Source organism: Papio anubis, chromosome 15 (assembly GCF_008728515.1).
Source record: "Papio anubis isolate 15944 chromosome 15, Panubis1.0, whole genome shotgun sequence".
In the NCBI taxonomy this organism is placed as follows: Eukaryota; Metazoa; Chordata; class Mammalia; order Primates; family Cercopithecidae; genus Papio; species Papio anubis.
Window position 1 is genome coordinate 51,229,114 of NC_044990.1, and position 18,061 is coordinate 51,247,174.

General features: G+C 36.5%; 1 protein-coding gene across 3 annotated transcripts in view; it reads left to right on the forward strand.

Moving 5' to 3' along the window:
* PIBF1 (progesterone immunomodulatory binding factor 1) overlaps window positions 1–18,061 on the forward strand; it is a 237,121-nt gene that overhangs the window by 35,255 nt on the left and 183,805 nt on the right. For all 3 annotated transcript variants that reach the window (XR_001896934.3, XM_003913944.5, XM_021929673.2), the window contains exons 6-8: window positions 8,003–8,136; window positions 13,156–13,264; window positions 13,891–14,072. Coding sequence is in view for 2 of the 3 variants with exons in the window: in XM_003913944.5 (XP_003913993.2) it covers window positions 8,003–8,136; window positions 13,156–13,264; window positions 13,891–14,072 (425 nt within the window). In the remaining variant the exon portion in view is untranslated. The remainder of the gene's footprint in view (window positions 1–8,002; window positions 8,137–13,155; window positions 13,265–13,890; window positions 14,073–18,061) is intronic.

Below are 18,061 nucleotides of genomic sequence, written 5' to 3' on the forward strand. Positions count from 1 at the left end.
ATTTAGTGAAACCAGAGATAAAAGGTGAGGAGGAATAAACTTACGTGGCAATTAGAAACATATCTTTTGGATCAAACAGGAAAGAAAAACTGAAAGCAATTAAAATGAGAACATTTTTGGATCAAAATTCTTAGACACATTTAAAGGAAAGGAAATCTTTAAAAAGATTTAAAGGAAAGGAAATCTTTAGATTTAAATCTTTAAATTTTAGATTTAAATCTTTAAAAAGATTTAAAGGAAAGGAAATCTTTAGATTTGCCAAAGGAAAATCTATAGCCTTGAAATGCCTTTGTTATTTAAAAACAGATAAAAAATAAAGACATGTAGTACTCATCTTGAGAAAGCTGGAAAAAGATAAGTAGAAGTAAGGTGTTTGGAATTAATTGACATGAAGTAAGGGAAAATACATACAATTCTGTGGCAATAAGCTTGAAAACAGAAAGGAAAGTGATTGTGCCAACAAAATATAGTTTACTAAAATTGACAGAAGTGAGAACTTGAATTAGAACAGTTACCATAGAGGTATTACAAAAATGAGTAAAAGTGTACAACTGATAAAATTACCAGCAGGTTCACAGATAGATTACCCCAAATGGGTTCACAGTTGATTTAAAAAGAGACAGCTAGTTCCACTTACTTATACTCTACCAACTATTGAAAAAGAAATTTCCGAGAAAGAGACTACAAAAGCAAAATAAAACATTAAGGCCAATTTTACTGACTACTACAGATGTAAAAATTTGAAATAAAATGTTAACAAATGAACTTTACCGTTGTATCAAAAGAATAATACTTATGATTAAACAGAATATATTCCAGCACAGAAAGCATAATCCATTGCATCAGCAAATTAAGGGGGAATAGCTTCATGAACATATGGACATATCAGATGCAACAGCAATTAGTGTTGAACACTTAAGATTTTATCGCTTTCTTCATATGAGTTTGTTACCTTATGAATGAAATATTTCCCCCCACATTCATCTCTAGCAAGAAAATAAATTGATTCATATGAAGAAAACTAAAATCTTGAAACATGGAAGCATCATACCTTAAGTAAGACAAGCTCATTAAAATAGCAATTTTTATGATTAACATATTAATCAAATGTAGTTAAGTTATAGTCTCATTTTTTTCCTGATAATTTGTAGGGGTTGTTGGAGGGAAGAAGTGTGGTATAGGACTTTATCCTTTCTATCAACTTTGTTAATACTTTTTAATTTTTATTGATCTGTATTTCCAGACAAGCTCTCAGTCTGTCATTCAGGCGGGAGTGCAGTGGCATGATTACACCTCACTGCAGCCTTGAACTACTGGGCTTAAGCCATTCTCCCACATCAGCCGCTTGAGTAGCTGGGACTACAGGCATGCACCATCACACTGTTACTACTGTTAAGGCTTATCTCAGTTACTCAAAAGGCATGGGAAACCATACTTTTCTTGCATTGATAAATTTGGGGGTTAATAAGTGATACTTTTAAGATAGTTTAGCAACTTGGTCTCTTTAACATTAAGACTTAAATTTGTTTGGTTCAAACATATTTGGGTCAATGCCTGTTGAGAAGCCAGTATTTCAAATTTGTTATGGTAGTTTGCTGAATAAAATGTTGGCTATAAAAGTTGCCTCCCAGTACATCAGTGTAGCATTTTGCAGTGGTGGAGTCTGCTAGACCCATGAGCTAGGGGGTGATGTCTTAATACTCGTAATAGAGTGTGTAATACAATAATGACCACATAAAAATAAATGAGCCAGTGAATCAGTGTACACACTCTGCAGAAGCATCAGGTAAATCCAGAAAAGTTGACTTGCTAGAGCAATAAGTAGGAGAGACAGAATCTGAACCCATGTTTGTTATTCCAATCTAGGGTCCACCACATGTGATGAAAGTTACCTTTCTTCATTCTTGAGTTTTGTTGGGCGTGGTGGCTCATGCCTATAATCCCACTTTGGGAGGCTGTAATCGCAGCACTTTCAGGGCTGAGGCGGGCGGATTCCTTGAGTCCAGGAGTTCAAGACTACTCTGGACAACATGGCAAAACCCTTTCTCTACTAAAAATACAAAAAACTAACCGAGCATGGTGGCATGCCTGTAGTCCCAGCTACTCAGGAGGCTGAGGTGGGAGGATCATCTGAGCTTGGGAGGTTGAGGCTGCAGTAAGCCGAGATTGTGCCAGTGCCCTCCAGCCTGGGCAACAGAGTGAGACCCTGTCTCAAAAAAAAAAAAAAAAAAAAAAAAAATTACGGAATTATTTTTTTCTTTTAAAAAAAAAAAAAAGCCTCGGCCAGGCGCAGTGGCTCACACTTGTAATCCTAACACTTTGGGAGGCCAAGGCGGGTGGATCACGAGGTCAGGAGACCGAAGAGACCATCCTGGCTAACACGGTGAAACCCTGTCTCTACTAAAATAGAAAACATTAGCCGGGCGTGGTGTCAGGCACCTGTAGTAATCGGGAGGCTGAGGCAGGAGAATGGCATGAACCCGTGAGGCGGAGCTTGCACTGAACCGAGATCACGCCACCGCACTCCAGCCTGAGCGACAGAGCAAGACTCTGTCTCAAAAAAAAAGGCCTTAAATATTTATTTGAATTCACATTTATTCAAATGGATATAGTTGAAATTTTAGCATGTAATAGAAATTGTTAAGATTTTCATTTTAACGCATAGTAGACTTTACCACTTCAGATTTTGTCTGTCGTTAGAAGTCAAAATTCTTTTTGAAAAATTTCTTGAAGATCTTAACTATGACAAGAGTTGTCTCTGGCAGCAAAACAGACTTCATTGTGACTTCAAGGGACAGCCTGTAGCAGTCAAAGCTTAATTAGGTTTCTTGTTCTTTTGAGTATTTAATTGCTTGGATTAGATTATTGATAATGTGAAACTTGAGGGAATTCTGACAAGTGAATTCTTAGTTTTCCAGAATAGCTAACCAACTGTTTCTTACCATTCACTGAACTGTTGTCCAATGTAAACTGCTTCAGATTTGAACCTTAAGGTAAATGTCACTATATCCTATTTCCAATTTCTGTAGTTGTCCTCCACACAGGCAGGAGTTCTTCATTTATTAAAGATTTATTTTGAGGTCGGGCGCGGTGGCTCAAGCCTGTAATCCCAGCACTTTGGGAGGCCGAGACGGGCGGATCACGAGGTCAGGCGATCGAGACCATCCTGGCTAACACGATGAAACCCCGTCTCTACTAAAAAGATACAAAAAACTAGCCGGGCGTGGTGGCGGGCGCCTGTAGTCCCAGCTACTCCGGAGGCTGAGGCAGGAGAATGGCGTGAACCCAGGAGGCGGAGCTTGCAGTGAGCCGAGATCGGGCCACTGCAATCCAGCCTGGGCGACAGAGCGAGACTCCGTCTCAAAAAAAAAAAAAAAAAGATTTATTTTGAGACATAGGTTACTGCTTTCTTCTCAGTTTACATCATGGGAGAGACAAAAGACTTCAATGAAGTTTAGAAATTCATTACATCCGTAGTAATTGCCTTTTATTGAGAACAGACATTGAGACTTGACTGTTATTTGCCCGTTTACTATGATGTAGAAATTTTCTGTTAGAAAGGGCTGATGACTGGAAATTTTATGTGTCCATTTCTTTATGTTTGAAAAGTTTACTTTTTTTGCTTCTTTTGTTTTAGTCTATTTAATGTCCTCTTTTGTTCCTCTTCTTCCGCAGACATTAATTGCAAACCTTCTATGTAATAGGCAGAGTATTAGTTACTAGGATTATAGAAAACTTCCTTAAAGTTTTCCTTATGATGTGGGAGACAAGTAATGGCTGCCCACAGCACATGTGATACATTTTTCTGACAGGTAAGAATCAGGTGTTGTGAAAAAAATAGGATAAACTCTAGGTTAGAGCTGGAGCTTAGTCTTCCCACAAACGTTGATGCTAAGCTCAAGCCACGGAAGGATGCAGAGGAGGATACAAAATAGTCTTTTCTACTCTCTATAGCTTTAACCACAGTTCTGCGTAGTCATGGGGTTTATTTTGAGGGAAGATGCTAGTTTTCCTGTTTCCAATGCTATGTCTTACTCTATTTTAATTGCTCACAATAAGTGCAGGAGATTTTTAAATTCAAAATACAAAAGTAATAATTTTATTTAAGGGGAAATTTTCCAGTTGAAAAATTGTAAATAAAGTGCTGGTCGAATATATGCATTTCTATACTGCGCTTATACTTGCTTCTGTTTATACTTGCACATGGTATTTATATTTAAAGAAGATTTATAAATATATACATATATAATATATATGCTATATATATAATATGAATAATATTACACTCTGTATATTCTCCTATGGAACTGCTCTCTGAATATCCTGAATATTTCAGGATCAGATTATCTTTATCGTTTTAGATCTTTGCAGTTGCACTCACAGAAAACACTGCTTCTTTGGGAACTCGTCATCTGGATACCCCACCTTACAGTATTTCTCATTTGCAGACCACTGGGACATTCCTCTTTGTTTAATGAAAGCCTTGCTCTAGATTTAGTCTTCCTTTCCACTGCAGCTGCTACCTAGGTTACTTATGTGATTAATTCATCTGTAGCCTTGGCCTTGAATTTTATTGATCTCATCTCTAGTGATTGCCTTTTCTCCACTTTAACACTCAGTCTTATAGCCCACATTTGGTTCCTTGTCACCCAGAACTGAGTTACTTCTGAAGTTATCAATTCACTTTGATCCACTAAACATCCTATTTCCTATATTTTTATGTTTTCCCATTGTCTGCTTTCAACTTGTCTTTAACAGAATTTCCAATCCATATTATTTATTTCTTTATCAATCCTTTCCTAAATTTATTTTCTTCCCTCACCACCTTATCAGTCTTAAACTTTTTTTTTTTTTGCCAGTATCCTCTAATTCCTCTCCCGGCTTTCTTTTTATCAAACCAGACTGAAAAACTCTCAACCCTTTATTTTTCTAGCTGAGCACTACTGGCAAAAATCACACAAGCAGTAACAAGCACTGTCAGTTTATTGTTATCAGCCTCAAATGGACCCACACAATTGGTCATAATTCTATTATTTCTAGTTCTCTCATTTTTCGCAGAGGTTACTAAGGCAACCAGCCACTCTTCTTACATCTCCAGTTTTCCAGATTTCTTGTCACATTCAGCAGATGACTTGTCATTTCATTTCACAGAGAAAGTGGAAATCCTCAGATGAGAACTCCACAGTGTCCTTCCACCAAATCTACTCACATCTGCACTCAGTCTGGTTTGTTTGTTCTTACTGTTTATAATGGAAAGAGTCTTGCCCTCAAGGGGTGGGAAAATCGTATGCCTTTAGAAACCAGGTGGATAATATAAATTTGTGAAGCCTTAGGGTAAGAGTGGGCTGTGGCCTGTAGCAAATTGATAAGAGCTATCTAAAATATTCAAGTTGTTAATACTCTGTATCAGCTGGAAAAAAGCCTGCCTTGATGAACATGGCCTCTGATCTAAGACTAATCTCCACATCTAAGCTGTGGATCCCATATCCTGAAGCCTTTTTCAGGAGTATGCTTCATTCCCCTGAATATGCCCCCTTTTCTCCAACAGTAATTCATCTTTTGCTATTAGTTGTTTCTTATCAATATTTGAATATTGTCAAGCTTGTTTCATCTTTTAAAACCTTCATTGACCCTGTTTTCTTCTCTAGCTACTAGATTTTCTCCACTTTTACTGTTAAACTGTAGAAAGAGTTGCCTACTGATTTGGATTTGACAAGCTTAGGTTAGAGTCCTCACTCTACTGCTTAGGAGCTCTGAGACTTTCCAAGCCTCAGTTTTTTTCATCTGTGAAGCTGGGGATAATTTTTACATCCCATCATAAATTTAAGTATTATGTCAGACAATGTATATAAAATAACCAAAAACAAGCACATACTGAGTATTTAGATATATTTGTTTTAGTCCCTGGCACTCCACCTTCTGCCCCTACCCCTGAATACTCTAAAGGCTTTTTGTTGGTTCTCAGTAGTATTTCTTAGTACCAATCAGTAGTGTTTCTCAATATTATTGACTGCTTCAAAGCACTGTCTTCCACTGTTTTTCCTGACACACACCCCTGGTTTACCCATTGTTTCTGCGAATACTCCTTTGGGTTTTTTGGGATATCTGTTTTTTGCCCATCCTTTAATGTTTATATTCCTTGTATTTATTTTCCTCCAAATTTTGTCATGGCGTTTGTACAGTTATTAAAGTTGAACTGTTAATTTGACTGTGATCTCTTTGGAAGCCAAAGCAAAGAGGAAGCAGTCTAACAATATTAATTTATAGTTAATCAGCATTTACTATGTTAGGCATTTTTATAAGTACTTTACATGTATTACTTGATATATGCCTCACGAGAACTCTGAGGTAGGAGACCAGAATAGAGGTAAACTAACATGCGCAGAGTCTTACTGCAGGAATTCAATTTTAGACAGTTGAATTCTGGAGCTTGCCTTCCTAGCCGTAACACTATACTCTCTTCCAAAACAGTGACCTGATTAATGGTGTTTAGAAGGGTAACGCATTCTTCAGAAGAACTAGAGATTCTTGTAGGACTTAGGTCCGAAATGATGTATGTGATGATCCTTCAGGAGGTGATAGCGTATCCTCAGCTGTAATCCCATAATAAGTACCATGGTAACATTCCATTCTCATGGAAAACTTCAGTGTAGAACAAGAACATAATACCATACCAAAGCAAAACACACTGAATATAGTTTTTCCATAATTTCTTCTTTTAAATAGCCCTTCGATAGAAATTTGGGGACTGAAATATCAAAGTTATATTTAGTAGTTTAAAAAGGACAGAATTGTCTTACTCATCTTTGTATCTGTAGTGCCTCATCCAGAACCAATCACACAGAAATGATCCAGTCAGTATGTGTGGAGTGAATAGGACCTGATTTAGCTGGTCAGCTACTTAAGCAGTAATGACTTAACATAGGATGCATTTAACATGCCAGCTTCTGAAGGTGGAGTTGATTTGTTGCAAGATTTGATGAGTTTAAAGAAGGAAAATAAGTAGGAATTTAGTCCCATCTCCTTCCCCTCCCAGCTTCCCATATTTAATCATTTCTTTATTGGCCTTTATTTCATTCTTATTATATACCTGGCAATGTTTAAAGTGGTGGAGGTCCAGCAGTCAGCAAAACAAAATCCCCACCCTTAAGATGTTTACACTTTGATGAGATAAAGAGAAAACTAATATGATGGTAATGATACAGTGAGATCAGTGCTCTGAAGAGACAACATTTAGATTATATGCAGGTATTCAGGCAGTGGGAACAGGTTAGAAGAAGCATTAGTAGGTTCAGAGAACTTCAGATCTCCATTAGGGTTGGAAGGTGAAGTGTAAATATTAGGAATGGTGAGAAATGGGGCTTGTAGTAAGCAGCACCAGATTGTAAAGAACCTTGTGACCAACTTTAAGGTTTTTACTTCCATTGCTCTTCCCATATCAGCAATGCCTTTCTTACATGCTGCTGGCATGGGGAGAGTAGAGGGAAGAACAGTGTAAAGATGTGTTTCGAGGGTCACACGATTCCTTTTTTGATGAATACCAAAATTGGAACTGCATGATTAATCTCTTCAGTAATGATTTTTCATTGTAGATACTGATATCCATATGACTTTTCATCTCTAAATTGTAAACTCAAGAACAGGAAGTGTCTTTTATTCACTTCTGTATCTTTAGCATCTGATAGTAGTAACTCAGTAAATGTTTTTAAAGCCATTTAATATTTGTAGTCATTTATGTTTTAGCCTAGTAACTAAAACATAGTTGTTGTATTTTTTTAATTTGAAAAACAGTTTAAGTTTTAAACAACTGAGTTTACAGACCACTGTGAACTTAAGATTACTTGCCTTTGAGTAGGGAAAAATTACTAAATTTAAAAGTCGAGGAATTTTTGTTGTTTAATTACAAGGACAATCACAGCTTGACAGAAGACTTCAATACAGAATTTGGTCAACTATTTTAAGTGTTTAGTCTGAAATGTGTTATTATTCTTTTGATTTATAGACATATGAGGAAGATAGAAAAAACTACTCTGAAGTTCAAATTAGATGTCAACGTTTGGCCTTAGAATTAGCAGACACAAAACAGTTAATTCAGCAAGGTGACTACCGCCAAGAGAACTATGATAAAGTCAAGAGGTAAGTAGTTAAAATGGCTGTGGTAGTAGTTCTCCATTTTAACGTGCATCAAAGTCACCTGAGTTTTTACCAACAATCGTTAATTTTACTTTTTACCTTATTCTTCTTTACACAAGTGCATGCAGTTTTAGCAGTTTGTTGGGTTTATATTGTATTTTTATATTGGTGGTTTTTGTTTTATTTAGGTGTCACTGCTGTCTTAAAATGTAAACAAAGATAGAAATCCAGTAAAATCACACGTGTGTAAATATTTTTTCAGGGTTGTTTGATGATTGTTTTTATATAATGGAATCAATTTAAATGCTGAACAGTTTTCCCTGAAGTTTTTTTCAGCGGTTCCTTCCTGACAGAAGACACATACTCTCTCTCAAAAAAAAAAAAGACACTTTCTGAGAATATATTTCCTAATATTTGCTACTAGGTAGCTATAACAAATACCTTTGTTTAACGAATATTCTTTTCTGTTGTTTGTTCGGTAATTTAATGAGCTACTACTTAGCTGTGTGTCCCTGGTACATCTCTTTTCATTCTGAGCCTAAGTTTCATCTTTTATGAGATGTTGCTAATACAGATAGCTGCACTATATAAACTAAGATCAAATAAATATTTATGAAAGCCTTTAAATATATATGTACTGTGTATGTAATATAAATGGAATGACCTTACTTTAATTGTTCACTCCACCTGAAATAATTCTTAAAATGTGGTAATCACTCAGTGAATATTTGTTAAATGAATGAATGAATTATTTAAATTGCATAATTTAAATTATAAATTACATAATAACATATGTGAATTTGCAAAGATTTGTGCATAGAAGATTGGCATTTCTACTCCCATTATGATTGACACATGGTATTTCTTATATATGTGGTATTATGCCAAAATATGATAATTATTGGAGCTTTAAATCCTTGAGAGCTCTGCTCAGTGGGCTCTGGAATAAAGCTGGAGTTCAAAAGAAGCATTTAAAAATAAAGTAGAGGCATGGTGGCACATGCCTTTAGTCCCAGCTGCTTGGGAGGTTGAGGTGGGAGGACTGCTTAAGCCCAGAAGTTCATGGCTGCAGTGAGCTATCATCATGCCACTGCACTCCAGCATGGTGGCAGAGTGAAACCCCATCTCTTAAAAATATAAAATAAAAAAGAATAAAAATTAAGTAGATTGTGATGCTAAGATGATACCAGTTGGTATTTTGATGTCCCCACTGCCGCTATCAATGACTGATACAATACAAAAAGGGAAAACTAAAATGCGCAGTCATCAGAATAATCCACCAGGGCCATGGATGCTCAAGGAAACAAGATGAGTCATGAGTTGTTAATTACTGAATTTGGGTGATGGGAGCATGGGTGTTCATTATATCACCTCTATTTTTACATATGTTTTCATTTACTATAATAAAAGCTTAGGAAGGAAAAATGTAGCCTTGATCAAAAAGCTTGATAAACATCTTTATGGTAGAAATTTAATAGTAAAACAAGAAAGGACTCAAACTATGACACTTTTTAGTTCACTCAGTAGAAGAAATGAGTTTAAAAACAGACAGGTCATGAAATATAAGATAAACTGGGGAAGAAAAAACAAGCCTTTTGTGCCCTGGGTAAATTCTCATAAATGCACAAAAGAAACAGGTGTGTGGATGTTAATTGTGTCATTATTAAAATAAATTCAAATGCTTTTCAGAAGCAGAATGGAAAATAAATTGAGATTTATCCTGCAATATAGTTTTATGTAGCAGTTAAAATCATTAAATCAGATGTGAATGTATCACTTTTTTTACTAGCAGTTCCTTATTTTCTGGTGTAACATAATGTTCCTAGTTTTGGTTTTTGTTTGTTCATTTTGTAATTTCATTGCCTCAGCTTTTTCTCTAAGAAGTCTTGATCTCTTTTAGTGGGGAATGCTATTTAGAAATTAAGATTTGGATGCTGTGGTCATGGCTACATTGGTCATTATTTCTAGGCCCTTTGAGTAGGCAGAGACAGTGGAGGGAGAATGAGGAGGAGGCTTAACATACTATGGATGAGATCATACTGATACTTCTTTTTTTTTTGAGACAGAGTCTCACTTTGTCACCCAGGCTGGAGTGCAGTGGCATGATCTTGGCTCACTGCAACCTCTGCCTCCCGGGTTCAAGTGATTCTCCTGCCTCAGCCTCCCAAGTAGCTGGGACTACAGGTGTGCACCACCATGCCCAGCTAATATATATATATTTTTTGTTTGTTTGTTTGTTTGTTTTTGTTAGTAGAGACACGATTTCACCATGTTGGCCATGGTTGGCCAGACTGGCCTTGAACTCCTGACCTCAGGTAATCTGCCCACCTTGGCCTCCTAAAGTGCTGATATTACAGGCATGAGCCACTGCACCCAGCCCACGTTGATACTTCTAATTCCAATTCAACACTGCAACAGCCAGTTTGAAGAGGTGCCAACTGGCTAAATATGGCAAACTTGAATATCACAATAAATAGTGACAATGATGAATTATAGTCCATTGAATAGAATAAGAGTTTTTAAGTGCAGGCTAATAATAAATACAGAAAGGGGATCTTAAAATTTTTTTTAATATATCATCTTTACCACTTTTTAAGTGTACAGTTCAGTGGTAATAAATATATTTATATCCTTTTTGGGAAAGAGGATCTTTACGGTTGAATGCCAACCAATAAATGTATATGCATGTAAGAATGACCATTTTGTAGCCGCATAATAATATTGATTCAGAATCATCATTGGAATATAAAACCATCAAGTAAAAGTATGTTAGGGAATAGGATATTTACACAAAGCATCTCTTCACAATTATTAATTTTAAAGGGCAAAAGGATACCTTTATAGTTAAACTCTGGCAGATGCTACCTTAACCTAGTGATCAAAGTTACTATCACCAATAATGGGATAAACTGACATCGCATACCTCAGTGCATCTTCATATAATACACTGAGAATGCATTTCTCTATCTGAGAATCATTTCTGTAGTATTCCTGCCCAAGTGCCTAACCTGAATCTAATAGTAAAGAAACTTCAGACAAGTGAAAATTAAGGAACATTCTATGATGCAGTTAGCCTGTGCTCTATAAAAAGTCATAAAACACCAGGAAAGCTAAGAACTCTTAAAGGTTAAAGGAGACTAAAACCACATGACATCTAGCTGCATGGTAATAGATTACAATATTATGATAATAGATCCTTGGCTCAGGGAAAAAAATATTTCACAAAGGGCATTTTGGGAGATAGTTGACAAAATTTGAAAATGGATTGTATATTAGATAATAATATTGTCTTAGGGCTAAGTCTCCTGAGTGTGATAATTATACTGTGATTATATAAGAGGCTATCTTTAACCTTAGTAAATTCACACTGATTTATTTAAGGATAAAGGGACCTAATGTCTCAGTTGAGGAAACAAGTGCACATGTATGAGTATGTGTGTGTCGGTATGTATACACATGTAGATACATGACCCTTGGCCAACACGGGGTCCACTAATATTCAGGTTTTTATCAGCGTAACACCAACCGAAAATACAATTTTCACAGGATGTGAAACCTGAATATACAGAGGACTGACTGGTGGGATCTGCAACAACTGCAGGACTTCAGCGTGTACAGATTTGCGTATTCAGGTTGTGGGGGTGGGTCTGGAACCCATTCTCTACATATACCATTAGACAGCTGCACATATTCACATATATTAATGAGAGAGGAATTGAAGAAATATAACAAAGTAATATTTAGTTAATATTACAAAACAAATACAATAGCATTAATGATTGGTAAGTAAAAGTATTAAAAAGAACCAGGCTGAGTACAGCGTGTCATGTCTATAATCCTAGTGCTTTCAGAAGCACAGGCAGGAGGGTCACTTGAGCCCAGGATTTTAAGACTAGCCACGGCAAGACAGCAAGACCGTCTTTCCAAAAACAAAAACAAAAAAATTAAATTAGTCAGGCACATGGTGGCATGAACCTGTAGTCCTGGCTATCTGGCAGGCTGAGGCAGGAGGATCACTTGAGTGCAGTAGTTCCAGTCCAGTCTGGGTGACAACAGTGAGACCCCCATCTCATTAAAAAAAAAAAGTATAAAAAATGTTTTTTTAAAAAATTGCATGTAAAAGCACAAAATGAAATTTTAATTTTTTAAATTAAAAATAATCTAAACATTCTAAAAATAAAAAAGCACGAAATACTTGTAGTAATATGTATCAGAATAGAAATACTGATAGTCATCTTTACTTATTGGGTTTATATGTGATTATTATTTTGTGCTTTGCTCAGCTTTTCTTCAATAAATATAATATTTTGTTAACTAGAGGTAAAAAAAGCTTTCTAAACGTTTTTGAAAAGCTGATGCAAAGGAAAACAATTCCTAACAGCCCTCTCTTTGGAAATACCAGGTGGGTCAGTGAAATAAAGTGCAAAGGCACTACTTCTGACTGCAGGGAAGTAGTTAAGAGTTAGTAAATCGATTTCTCTGCTCATTTTAAAAAATGTCTGTTGTAGGTTTTAGTCCAATTCTTAGTATAACTTTTTTGGGGAACTGGGGAACTTGTCTTAAAATGGAAATTAAAATTTAGGTAATCATAAACAGTTTGTGAATGAAATAGTCACAATAATGCCTGCCTACGTATCTACTATGCAATCGGAATGATAAGTTGTGTCCTTAACTGAACTGAAAGCCTAGAGCCATGTATACATTCTTTAAAAGTTTTGACCTCAAGATAAGATTAAAGATGACTAATGAAAAAATACCAAATGTATGTTAGTAAGTTTTATTATTATGTAGTTTATATATTTATTCCTTAAAGGTAATAAATTGATTTTTATGTATTTGAATAAGGTCTGAAACAGAGTCCCTTCTAAATCTGAAAAGTAGATACTTTATAGTTCATGGAATTACACTCAAGCCCCATTGCTAGTGTCTCTATTCAGCATCCTCATGCATAGTCAACCCTTTTAAAGTGTTCACTGTAAAAAGGGATGTAAAATTTACATGTCTGTTGGAATTTTTTAATAGTGAACGTGATGCACTTGAGCAGGAAGTAATTGAGCTTAGGAGAAAACATGAAATACTTGAAGCCTCTCACATAATTCAAACAAAAGAACGAAGTGAATTATCAAAAGAGGTAAGCTTATGAATAGAGTCACTTATATTGAATTGTATAGTATTAGTGAAAAAAATAGCCCGGAGTAGATTTGAGGCAGAGACATTTTTTTTGTTATGTAGTTCCTCCCAAAAAGAGACTTTTTTTTTATTTTTTAACTTTTACTTTTTTTTTTTTTTGGAGACAGGAGTCTTACCCTGTTGGCCAGGCTGTAGTACAGTGGTGTGATCTTAAGAGGCTCACTGCAACCCCTGCCTCCCAGGTTCAAACAATTCTCCTGCCTCAGCCTCCTGAGTAGCTGGGATTGCAGGCATGTGCCACGATGCCCTGCTAATTTTTGCATTTTTAGTAGAGACAGGGTTTCATCATGTTGGGCAGGCTGGTCTCGAACTCCTGACCTCAAATGATCTACCTGCCTTGGCCTCCCAAAGTGCTGAGATTACAGGCATGAGCAACCATGCCCAGCCCCAAAAAGAGACTTTTAGTAGCTATTTTTATATTTTTAAAAAGTTGCATGCCAAGAATTAGCCCTTTTTAAAAGGAAAATTTTCATGGAATGAAAACATGAAGGAAAGAAATTAATACAGTCAACATTGAAAAGTAAGATGGTATCACTCTGGATACTTTTTGTTTCTACATGTATGTAGGTAGCCACGTTACAGCAGACTGTTACTCTACTACAAAAGGATAAAGAATATCTCAATCGCCAAAATATGGAGCTTAGTGTTCGCTGTGCTCACGAAGAGGATCGCCTTGAAAGACTTCAAACTCAACTTGAAGAAACCAAAAAGGCTAGAGAAGAGATGTATGAAAAATACATAGCATCCAGGCAAGATTTACATTATTTCCCACATAAATAGATATCAGTTAACACATTTTCTTTGAGGGAGCTCTTGGCTTTGGGGAATGATTAGTGATTTTTTTTTTTAAGGTCTATAGGACAATATTAAGATAAGACCTAATTTTATTTTATTTTTTGATTTTGACATTTCTGCTTCCTGTTTGCATATATTTACGTGGTGTAATTTTCCCATGTGCCTTTATTTTAAAACTTTGTCATTTGGTTTTAGGCACGTTTCTTGAATATAGTAACAAGCTGATGTATCTGTTAGGACAATTTGGATTGCAAATAATGCAGAAGAATTTAAAAAATGAAGTGAGATATGTTTGCTTTTTTTCTTTTTTAATTATACTTTACGTTCTGGGGTGCATGTGCAAAATGTGCAGTTTTGTTACATAGGTATACACGTGTCATGGTGGTTTGCTGCACCCATCCACCCGTCACCTACGTTAGGTATTTCTCCTAATGTTATCCCTCCCCTAGCCCCCCACTCCCCGACAGGCCCCAGTGTGTGATGTTCACCTCCCTGTGTCCATGTGTTCTCATTGATCGACTCCCACTTATGAGTGAGAACAAGACAGTGTTTGGTTTTCTGTTCTTGTGATAGTTTGCTGAGAATGATGTTTTCCAGCTTCGTCCATGTCCCTACAAAGGACATGAACTCATCCTTTTTTATGGCTGTATAGTATTCCATGGTGTATATGTGCCACATTTTCTTTATCCAGTCTATTATTGAAGGACATTTGCGTCAGTTCCAAGTCTTTGCTATTGTGAACAGTGCTGCAATAAACGTACGTGTGCATGTGTCTTTATAGTAGAATGATTTATAATCCTTTGGACATATACCCAGTAATGGGATCGCTGGGTCAAATGATAGTTCTAGTTCTAGATCCTTGAGGAATTGCCACACTGTCTTCCACAATGGTTGAACTAATTTACGCTCCCACCAACACTGTAAAAGCATTCCTGTTTCTCCACATGCTCTCCAGCATCTCTGTTTCCCGACTTTTTAATGATTGCCATTCTAACTGGTGTGAGATGGTATCTCATTGTGGTTTTCATTTGCATTTCTTTAATGATCAGTGATGATGAGCATTTGTTCATATGTCTGTTGGCTACGTAAATGTTTTCTTTTGAGAAGTGTCTATATCCTTTGCCCACTTTTTGATGAGATTGTTTTTTTCTTGTAAATTTATTTAAGTTCTTTGTAGATTCAGGATATTAGCCCTTTGTCAGATGGATAGATTGCAAGAATTTTCTCCCGTTCTGGAGTTTGCCTGTTCACTCTGATGATAGTTTCTTTCGCTGTGCAGAAGCTCTTTAGTTTAATGAGATCCCATTTGTCAATTTTGGCTTTTGGGGCCGTTGCTTTTGGTGTTTTAGACATGAAGTCTTCGCCCATGCCTACATCCTGAATGGTATTGCCCAGGTTTTCTTGTAGGATTTTTATAATCCTAAGTCTTATGTTTAAGTCTTTGATTCATCTTGAGTTGATTTTTGTTTAAGGTGTGAGGAAGGGGTCAGTTTCAGTTTTCTGCATATGGCTAGCCAGTTTTCCCAACAACATTTATTAAATAGGGAATCTTTTCCCCATTGCTTGTTTGTGTCAAATTTGTGAAAGATCAGATGGTTATGGATGTGTGGTGTTATTTTTGAGGCCTTTGTTCTGTTCCATTGGTCTATAGATCTGTTTTGGTACCAGTACCATGCTGTTTTTGTTACTGTAGCCTTGTAGTGTAGTTTGAAGTCAGGTAACGTGATGCCTCCAGCTCTGTTCTTCTTGCCCAGAATTGTCTTGGCTATGTGGGCTCTTTTTTGGTTCCATATGAACTTTAAAGTAGTTTTTCCCAATTCTGCAGAGAAAGTCATTGGTAGCTTGATGGGGATAGCATTGAATGTATAAATTTGGGCGTTATGGCCATTTTCACAATATTGATTCTTCCCATCCATGAGCATGGAATGTTTTTCCATTTGTTTATGTCCCCTCATATTTCTTTGGGCAGTGGTTTGTAGTTCTCCTTGAAAAGGTCCTTTACATCCCTTGTAAGTTGTATTCCTAGGTATTTTATTCTCTTAGTAGCAATTGTGAATGGGAATTTACTCATGATTTGGCTCGCGGTCTGTTATTGGTGCATAGGAATGCTTGTGATTTTTGCACATTAATTTTGTATCCTGAGACTTTGCTGAAGTTGCTTATCAGCATAAATAGATTTTAGACTGAGACGATGGGGTTTTCCAAATATACAATTGTGTCATCTGCAAACAGAGACAATTTGACTTTCTCTCTTCCTAGTTGAATACCCTTTATTTCTTTCTCTTTCCTGATTGCCCTGGCCAGAACTTCCAATACTGTGTTGAATAGGAGGGGTGAGAGAGGGCATCCTTGTCTCGTGCCAGTTTTCAAAGGGAATGCTTCCAGTTTTTGCCCATTCGATATGATACTGGCTGTAGGTTTGTCATAAATAGCTCTTATTATTTTGAGATACATTCCATCGATACCCAGTTTATTGAGAGTTTTTAGCATGAAGGGGTGGTAAATTTTGTCAAAGGCCTTTTCTGCGTCTATTGAGATAATCGTGGTTTTTGTGATTGGTTCTGTTTATGTGATGGATTACGTTTATTGATTTGTGTATGTTGAACCAGCCTTGCATCCCAGGTATGAAGCCAACTTGATCGTGGTGGATAAGCTTTTTGATATGCTGCTGGATTTGGTTTGCCATTATTTTATTGAGGATTTTTGCATCGATGTTCATCAGGGATATTGGCCTGAAATTTTCTTTTTTTGTTGTGTCTCTGCCAGGTTTTGGTATCAGGATGATGCTGGCCTCATAAAATGAGTTGGGGAGGATTTCCTCTTTTTCTGTTGTTTGGAATAGTTTCAGAAGGAATGGTACCAGCTCCTCCTTGTACCTCTGGTAGAATTCGTCTGGGAATCCGTGTCATCCTGGTTTTTTTTTTTTTTTTTTTTTCGGTTGGTAGGCTATTACTGCCTCAATTTCGGAACTTGTTATTAGTTTATTCAGGGATTCGACTTCTTCCTGGTTTAGACTTGGGAGGGTGTATGTGTCCAGGAATTTATCCATTTCTTTTAGATTTTCTAGTTTATTTGCATAGTGGTGTTTATAGTATTCTCTGATGGTAGTTTTTATTTCTGTGGTATCAGTGGTGATCTCCTCTTTTTCATTTTTTATTGTGTCCATTTGGTTCTTCTCTCCTTTCTTCTTTATTAGTCTAGCTAGCGGTCTGTCTATTTTGTTGGTCTTTACAAAAAAAACAGCTCCTGGATTCATTGATTTTTTGAAGGGTTTTTCGTGTCTCTATCTCCTTCAGTTCTGCTCTGATCTTAGTTATTTCTTGTCTTCTGCTAGATTTTGAATTTGTTTGCTCTTGCTTCTCTAGTCCTTTTAATTTTGATGTTAGGGTGTCAATTTTAGATCTTTCCTGCCTTCTCTTGTGGGCATTTAGTGCTATAAATTTCCCTCTACACACTGCTTTACATGTGGCCCAGAGATTCTGGTACATTGTGTCTTCGTTCTCATTGGTTTTAAAGAACATCTTTATTTTTGCCTTCATTTTGTTGTTTACCCAGTAGTCATTCAGGAGCAGATTGTTCAGTTTCCATGTAGTTGTACGCTTTTGAGTGAGTTTCTTAATCCTGAGTTCTAGTTTGATTCCACTGTGGTCTGAGAGACAGTTTGTTATGATTTCCATTCTTTTGCATTGCTGAGGAGTGTTTTACTTCCAATTATGTGGTCAATTTTAGAGTAAGTATGATGTGGTGCTGAGAAGAATGTATATTCTGTTGATTTGGGGTGGAGAGTTCTGTAGATGTCTATTAGGTCTGCTTGGTCCAGATCTGAGTTCAAGTCCTGAATATCCTTGTTAATTTTCTGTCTCATTGATCAGTCTAATATTGATGGTGGGGTGTTAAAGTCTCCCACCATTGTTGTGTGGGAATCTAGGTCTGTTTGTAGGTC